At 37.8% G+C, this 9,638-nt stretch overlaps 1 protein-coding gene across 1 annotated transcript; it reads right to left on the reverse strand.

Annotated features, from left to right (window-relative positions):
• Nucleotides 1-1,270: 1,270 nt before the first annotated feature.
• On the reverse strand, nt 1,271-7,719 carry LOC121386412 (zinc finger protein 708-like). Its single transcript, XM_041517299.1, has 2 exons — nt 7,617-7,719; nt 1,271-4,311 (listed from the first exon to the last, which is right to left on the reverse strand). Exon 2 carries the CDS (start codon nt 4,185-4,187, stop codon nt 2,511-2,513), a length of 1,677 nt encoding a protein of 558 aa, XP_041373233.1. The 5' UTR covers nt 4,188-4,311; nt 7,617-7,719; the 3' UTR covers nt 1,271-2,510.
• Between the last annotated feature and the right edge of the window lie 1,919 nt (nt 7,720-9,638).

The following is a 9,638-nucleotide window of genomic DNA, read 5'->3' on the forward strand; positions in this document are numbered from 1 at the left end:
TCCAACTAATCCACACATGGTTCAGCCAACCCACACATGGTTCAACTAACCCACACATGGACCAACTAATCCACACATGGTTCAACTAACCCACACACGGTCCAACTAACCCACACATGGTTCAACTAACCCACACATGGTCCAACCAACACCACATGGTTCAACTAACCCACACATGGTTCATGGTCCAACTAACCGCACATGGTTCAACTAACCCACACATGGTTCAACTAACCCACAAGTGGTCCAACTAACCCACACATGGTTCATGGTCCAACTAACCCACACATGGTTCATGGTCCAACTAATCCACACATGGTCCAAATAACCCACACATAGTTCATGGTCCAACTAACCCACACATGGTTCAACTAACCCACACATGGTTCATGGTCCAACTAATCAACACATGGTCCAACTAACCCACACATGGTCCATCTAACTCACACATGGTTCAACTAACTAACACATGGTTCAACTAATCGACACATGGTCCAACTAACTTACACATGGTCCAGTTCAACTAACCCACACATGGTTCAACTAACCCACACATGGTTCAGCTAACCCACACATGGTCCCACTCATGTTCCAACTAACCCACACATGGTCCAACTAATCCACACATGGTTCAGCTAACCCACACATGGTCCAACTAACCCACACATGGTCCAACTAAACCCACACATGGTCCAACTAACCCACACATGGTTCATGGTCCAACTAACCCACACATGGTCCAACTAACCCACACATGGTTCAGCTAACCCACACGTGGTTCAACTAACCCACACATGGACCAACTAATCCACACATGGTTCAACTAACCCACACACGGTCCAACTAACCCACACATGGTTCAACTAACCCACACATGGTCCAACTAACACCACATGGTTCAACTAACCCACACATGGTTCATGGTCCAACTAACCCACACATGGTTCATGGTCCAACTAATCCACACATGGTCCAAATAACCCACACATGGTTCATGGTTCAACTAAGCCACACATGGTTCAACTAACCCACACATGGTTCATGGTCCAACTAATCCACACATGGTCCAACTAACCCACACATGGTTCAACTAACTCACACATGGTTCAACTAACTAACACATGGTTCAACTAATCGACACATGGTCCAACTAACTTACACATGGTTTCAAGTAATTGGGTCACGGGGATTCCCATGGTATTTATCGATATAAAACCTGCTTTTTCACTCTATTTTATAAAAACGTGATCTAAGTGTGTTACAGTTTTGTAGATTAACCAAAATTATAATTAATTTTCGCGGGCTAAAACTAGGGTGTGCGACTTCAAGCTTCTCCGAGCTGTAAAACATTTTGTGCACACATCACATTTGAAAGATGTCTCTTGAGTATGAAACAACATAAGGTGTCTCTCGGGTATGAAGCAGTTTATGCTCTTTGAAATCGGAACTCTGTCTAAAGCATTTTGTGCACACATCATATTTGAAATGTTTCTCACTAGTATGAATCATTTTATGTATCTTCAAATAATAAGACTATGCAAAGCATTTTGAGCACATATTACATTTGAAAGGCTTCTCACCAGTATGAACAAACATGTGGTATTTTAAGTCCCAAGAGTGTACAAAATCGTTTGTGCATACCTCACATTTGAATTGCTTTTTGCCAGTATGAACACGCATTTTGTGCTCTTTTAAGGAACAATTATTTCTGAAAGTTATTTTACAAACATCACATTAGAAAGGTTTTTCACCAGTGTGGATTCTCATGTGTGTTTTAATGGTATTCTTGGCTGTGAAATTCTTTGAACACATTCCACATTTGAACTAGTCAATGTGCCAACTACCATTGTGCTTGAAACGTGTGGGGTCCTACTAGAAATAGTATGACAATTTTTGTGCAGAACTAGGGTACTCGTAGACGCTACCCGTTTTGTCTGTAACGAGCAACTTACCCACTGGCCCTTGATTGTTTTTTCTGATTTACTTTAAGGGTGAGGGGTTGTAGTATATATATATATATATATATATATATATATATATATATATATATATATATATATATATCTGTCTGTATGTCGATCGATATGCTGCATGTAAATGCAGTTATTTTAGCCACATGTTACTATTTTCGTCTATGGGATTTGATTTGGTGGTATACACCCCAAAACAGGGGTAAAACACGGACATAAAATGGACCACAGGTGTGACTTTGGGTTCTCTTCTTCACCAGATTACCTAATCCAGTGTTAATTCTAGGTTTTGATATAACCCAGTGTTACGAAACCCTGATATATGAAATCGGCCTATGTCTTTAAACGGATCTGAAAAATAGTTCATACGAATTTTTTCATTTGAAAGTCTTACCAGCAGATTCACTGACATGTTTGTCCAAATGGCATATGATTCTTAACGTTCAACTGTTTGAAATGTGTTTGCAAACTCAACATTTGAAAGGTTTCTCTCCTGCATCAGAGTATGTTGTCTTGAGATAACATTAAGGAAAATGTTATCTACACATCACACGTGAAAGGTTTCTCAACAGAATGAATGCACATATGGTGTTTCAAGTCGGAATTCTGTGTAAAACATTTTGTGCACACCTCACATTTGAAAGGTTTCACTCCACAATGAAGCATTTTATGTAGTTGGAAGGTGGAATCCTGTGTAAAACATTTTGTGCACATATCACATTTCAAAGGCTTCACACTACAATGAAACATTTTATGGTCTTTCAAATGGGCACTCTGTGTAAAACATTTTGTGCACAAATCACATTTGAATGGTTTTTCACCATTATGAAGCATTTTATGTTTTTTCAAATAGGAACTCTGTTTAAAACATTTTGTGCACATATCACATTTGAAAGGTTTCTCACCAGTATGGAATAATATATGACGTTTTAAGTCTGAAGTTGTTACAAAACATTTTGTGCACATATCACATTTGAAAGGTTTCTCACCATCATGAAACATTTTATGAATTTTTAAACTGGAAATCTGTGTAAAACATTTTGTGCACATATCACATTTATAAGGTTTCTCACCAGTATGAAGTAATTTATGAGTTTTCAAACTGGAACTTTGTGAGAAACATTTTTTGCACATGTCACATTTGAAAGGTCTCTCACCAGTATGAACAGACATGTGTCGTTTCAAGCTTTTATTGGCTGTAAAACATTTTGTGCACACAACACATTTGAAAACTTTCTCACCAGTATGAAGCATTGTATGCTCTTTTAAACAGAAACTCCGAGAAAAACATTTTGTGCACATATCACATTTGAAAGGTTTTTCACAAGTATGACTCGACATATGGCGTTTTAAACCTCTAGGTGTTGTAAAACAGTGTGTACACATATCACATTTGAATGGTTTCTCTCCAGTATGAAGCATTTTATGAACTTTTAAATTGGAACTCCTAGAAAAACATTGGGTGCACATGTCACATTTGAAAGGCCTCTCACCAGAATGAACCCTCACATGGCGTTTTAAGTCTGTAGATAGTGTGAATCCTTTTGTGCACAAATCACATTTGAAAGGTTTCTCACCAGAATGAACCCTCACGTGGTGTTTTAAGTCTGTAGACAGTGTGAATTCTTTCGTGCACATCTCACATTTGAAACGCTTATTGACAGAGTGTATTAAAGCATGAGCCTTCAATTTCCAGTGATCGGAGAACGTTCTCTTACACACATCACACCTGAAGTTTCTACCAGCATGCACCAACACATGAGCTTTCAAGCTACCGCTGTTTGCGAAATTCTTCTTGCACACATCACACGTGTGTTTCTCTTCAGCGTGAAGCCACATGTGTTGTATAATGTTACTCCTGTACGAGAAATCTTTCAGGCACATTCCACATTTGAACGGTCTCTCTCCTGTATGAACGCGCATGTGTATTTCTAGATCGTATATACTCCTGCAACATTTTGAGCAGATTTCACATTTTGTAAATGTTCCACCAGCGTGGATGTACATATGCTGTAGAATGTTACTCTTGGTAAAGAAATCCTTCAAACACAGTCCACATCTAAACGGTCTTTCTCTAGTATGGACGCGCATGTGTATTTCTAGATTGTGTTTACTTTTATAACACTTTGAACACACTTCACATTTGACGGGTGTGGCACGTTTGAACGGCATTACTGGTTTTCTGGTGGATGGTTTCAGGTCACGATGTGCACACATGTCTTGTTTCGACCAATATTAGGATCATAGCTTATAGTTTTCTCATAGGTAAAATTTTCTCCCGAACTAGAAAGGAATACATGTCTGATGTATTTCCAACATTGTATTACGAAGACATCAAGTACTGAAATAAAAACAATAAATGAAGACACACAACAGATTGATGCACAGTCAAGTACTGAAATAAAAACAATAAATGAAGACACAAAACAGATTGATGCACACTGTCAAGTACTGAAATAAAAACAACAAATGAATACACAAAACAGATTGATGCACACTGTCAGGTACTGAAATAAAAACAATAAATGAATACACAAAACAGATTGATGCACACTGCCAAGTACTGAAATAAAAACAATAAATGAATACACAAAAAAAATTGATGCACACTGTCAGATACGTATATAAAAACACTAAATGAATACACAAAACAGATTGATGCACACTGTCAGGTACGTAAATAAAAACACTAAATGAATACACACAACAGATTGGTACACACTGTCGGGTACGTAAATAAAAACAATAAATGAATACACACAACAGATTGATGCACACTATCAAATACTGAAATAAAAACAAAAGAATACACACAACAGATTGATGCACACTGTCAAGTACTGAAATAAAAACAATAAAAGAATACACACAACAGATTGATGCACACTGTCAAGTACTGAAATAAAAACAGTAAAAGAATACACACAACAGATTGATGCACACTGTCAAGTACTGAAATAAAAACAGTAAATGAATACACACAACAGATTGATGCACACTGTCAAGTACTGAAATAAAAACACTAACTGAAGTTCTAGGATTATGAAAGTACTGATAAGTAATACCGGGCTCAATGAGTTAAAGTTTGTGTTCTTTAGCGACACCACTAGAGCACACTGATTTATTAATCATCGGCTATTGGATGTCAAACACTTGGTAATTCTGGCACATAGTCATCAGAAGAAACCTGCTACAGTGTCTTAATGCAACAAGGGATCTTTATAACACAAACAGGAAAGCACATACCACGCTCTTTGACCAGCTGCCGTGCACTAATTGGAACGAGAAAACAAAACAAAATGATGCACACTGTCAACTACTAAAATAAAAACACTAAACGAACAAGCATTCTGAAAGTACTGCTAAAACAATACATGTCCCCTACAGGGCTCAACAAATGTTCTTATCTCCTAAGTTCAAGGGCCATAACTGTGCAAAATGGGTAAATCGCCATGAAAGTCAACATTGGTCTGCAACTGTACATGATACACAAAATTCCAGATGAATACACTGAGGCATTGTGAAAAAGGTCCAGTCAACTATATGTGAGACAGAAAGAAAGACAGACAGGGAGACATAGAGGCAGGCAGACAGGACGGACATGAAACCTAGAGTCCAACCGGAGGGGACTAATAAATAAAACAGACATTAAGACTGGTGCACATTGTCGTGGTATGGTGGTTATTGCATTCAACAAAGTATCATTGATTCAAGACATCCAATCTTCTGAACAACAATCAAACTTGAAGGGGCAATATTTCAAAATCTTAAGGAAACAGAAGTCTGTTCATATAATTTGTACTCGGGTATCCGATTATTCGGTTACGTGAATTATAAGTACTAGCCTAACCAATTACCTCAAACGTTCATTAAAATTACCCCTTAGTGCAGCATTTCCTTAGTACAGTATTTCCTTAGTGCAGTATTTCCGATATTGCATGACAGAGTAAAATACAAAATAAATGAATACAAATATTATATTTCAAATGATTAAAGAGGGGTTTTTTGGACACTTGGTTTTGTGACATTTTGAATGTGTCATGGTTTAATTACAATTTAACCAATGCATGGTTCGCGTGAATTTAAAAGTTTTGTAACCCATCAATATAGTTTATGCAAATTTCCAATTTGTGCATATATGTAAATATGTACATATGATAATATATATACATAAATATATACATATTATACATTCCATATAATTACACACACACACGCACTCACGTACACACACACACACTAGGGAATTTTTCTTTCTTCAAAATTCTGATTAGGAATGGAAATGTTTTATTTAACGACACACTCAACACATTGTATTTACGGTTATATGGCGTCGGACATATGGTTCACGACCACACAGATATTGAGACAGGAAACCCGCTGTCACCACTTCATGGGCTACTCTTTTCGATTAGCAGCAAGAGATCTTTTTATATGCACCATCTCACAGACAGGATAACACATATCACGGCCTTTGATATACCAGTCGTGATGCATTGGCTGGAGCGAGAAATAGCCCAATGGGTCCACCGACCGGGATCGAATCCCAGACCGACCGCACATCAAGCGAGCGTTTTACCACTGGGCTATGTCCCAACCACTAAATTTCGTCAATCTGAAAATTTATTAGTGATTACTAATTTTGTGTAGCAATTTTATTTTAAACGTATAGTATGATAAATTAAATATGAACAGAGGATTTTGAAATACCTTTTATATACCATTTTTCTATTGCAATTTTATTTACTAGCCACAAAGGACAAATAATTACCGGTACAGTCATGTTTGAAAGAAAGAAATGTTTTATTTAACGATGCACTCAACACATTTCATTTATGGTTATATGGCATCAGACATATGGTTAAGGACCACACAGATTTTGAGAGGAAACCCGCTGTCGCCACTTCATGGGCTACTCTTTCCAATTAGCAGTAAGGGATCTTTTATTTGCGCTTTCCACAGGCAGGATAGCACAAACCATGGCCTTTATTGAACCAGTTATGGATCACTGGTCGGTGCAAGAGGTTTATACATAACCATTGAGCCTTACGGAGCACTCACTCAGGGTTTGGTGTCGGTATCTGGATTAAAAAACCCATGCCTCGACTGGGATCCGAACCCAATACCTACCAGCCTGTAGACCGATGGCCTAACCATGACACCACCGAGGCCGGTAAGAGAGCGACAAGTAACCGTCCAAATGTCTTTCTAGCATTTAAAATTGACCATAACTTAGAAGTTACACATTAAAAGACAATCATAACGTAGGTTACGATAGGTTAACTTACCAGGTCAAAACAAGTAAACGTTTGTATAGTTATGGTTAATGTTTAACCGTCCGTCGTTTAACAGCGAATCACGAACATTTTCGCTTTGGTATCACATTATTATTACCAAATATTATATTTCGTATTATTATTATACATGTATATTGTTTTATTATTATTATTATTGCTGTTGTTGGTGGTATCAGTATTTATCATTAATCCCATTTTTAACTAAATAGAGACAAAACATACACGGATACAGTCCGGACCCGTGTTCCACTCCGTTTATCAAATACCATAACATTGCAGCAACAGAAGTCATCAAAATAAATATTTATTTCACAAATTGTGAAAATGTACAGTGTGTGTAGTCACGTACTTCAAACTTACTATACTCCGGCGTTCAATTTGTAGTTTATAGCCCAAAATTACACTAAATACTGTCTATAAACGTGCCACAAAACAAACAAGTTCCTGAAAACTAAACGGATATCAGAAAACGAAAATCTATTCCGATTTTTACCTAAGGTTCGGACTATTCCCATGTGCAAATATGCGGACTGCAATTACTAATATTCACTGTTCAGATACATTTCTATTTAACGCGCTTGTGCAAGACAGTGGGTACGAAACGTTTCACTCCCAAGACAGTTCGCATTAAGTCAGTTCACCCCCAGTTTGACCAGTCGCCCAAAGCGTCAGTTTGTCCCCAGTCAGTTCGACTCAAATCAGTTCATCCCCAGTTGGACCAGTCGCACAAACCGTCAGTTCGTCCCCAGTCAGTTCGCCTCAAGTTATTTCACCCCCAGTTTGACCAGTCACCCAAAGCGTCATTTTGTCCCCAGTTAGTTCGTCTCAAATCAGTTCAACCCCAGTTGGACCAGTTGCACAAACCGTCAGTTTGTTCCTAGTCAGTTCGTCTCCAGTTAAGTTTATCCCCAGTTGGAACAGTCGCTCAAAGCGTCAGTTTGTCCCCAGTCAGTTCGCCTCCAGTTAGTTCACCCCAGTTTGACCAGTCGTCCAAAGAGTCAGTTTGTCCCCAGTCAGTTCGCCCCTAACGAATTGTCAGTTCCGCCCACACTGTTTGTTAGTTCGCCCCTCCCCTAATATGTCAGGTAATTCTGGCGGAGGTTGATTGTCCATTTTATTTATGTATCTATGTTGCAATTATTTAATTTATTTTAATTTCTGACCAAGAAATGAGAAAAGATCTAGTGTGCTAAATATTAATGTAGTACACGTGGCTTTTAGCATGTCAGTAAGTGTTAAATGTAAATAACTTATTTTATTACATACCTGTTCAATCTTATTATAGTAATAAAGACATTTTCAAACAATGTGATACATTTATCTTGTATCACACAAATGTGCGATCTGGACCGGAACTTGTAAATGGGGAATTCCCTTTTCATTTTTACTGGAGTTAGCCCCTTTTTATTACAGACATCATGTCTTATTTACAAATTAGTCGCATGGTATTTGAAACATTACACACGATTGCCGCAGAGTATGATTCTTAAGTAAATCCATGAAAGGAGAATTGATTAATAGATTTAAGAAAGTGTAGTTAGACGCTAAATTTAAAACCGTTTTTGTAAAAAAAAAAATAATAATAATAATAATAATAATAAAAGGTGTGTAATAAACACAGCACTTCGCATACATTATTTTAGTTTTTCCTATTTATTGCATGAGCTTGTTAAGCGCAGGAACATACGACTCGACCGCTACGTGGTCTCGTGGTGTATCTGTGTGCAAGATAAACTAGTGCAACATTCCCAGTCTGGAGCGGATAGCGGTAAGACGTGTTTGTTTTGCCTGTGCACACTGGATATGCTTTCGTGTGCTCAACTTGGAAATCATCCGTTTTGTTTTGTTTTTGTCAACGAAATGAGTTTTCTACTAAGATGTATGCGGCCATCAGAACTGACTGAACACTGGGACGCTTCTCGTTTCGACAGCATGCACAACCAGGTTGGATTCTTTTTAGCGAGATTCCTTGCCTTATAGTTACATTCTCTGGTTACCATATTATAACATCATGTACAAATATGAAATACAAGCTCAAATGCACTTTTAAAAAACTCGTGTGTATTCGCTACGGGTGTTTAACGACATCAAAGTTAGAGCATATTGATTTAATATTCATCCGACGCCATACAACCGTAAATAAAATGTGTTGAGTGCGTCGTTAAATAAAACATATCCTATCCTTCCTTCCATCTGCTGTTGGATGTCTAACATTTGGTCATTTTGACATAAAATCTTAGAGGAATCGGGTGCATGTATATGAGGTCGAAACCCTTACTTGCCCAAGCTTAAAAAAAATTGAAATGTATTTTCTGGGGGAGCATGGCCCCATATGAACTTCGCTCAACACCGTCTATAACCCCAACCCCGC

The sequence above is a fragment of the Gigantopelta aegis genome, chromosome 12 (genome assembly GCF_016097555.1).
Source record: "Gigantopelta aegis isolate Gae_Host chromosome 12, Gae_host_genome, whole genome shotgun sequence".
NCBI classification, from domain to species: Eukaryota; Metazoa; Mollusca; class Gastropoda; order Neomphalida; family Peltospiridae; genus Gigantopelta; species Gigantopelta aegis.

Coding starts and splice junctions, on each gene's coding strand:
- LOC121386412 (XM_041517299.1), bottom strand. CDS start 4,187: ATGTGTGCACATCGTGACCTGAAACCATCCACCAGAAAACCAGTAATG.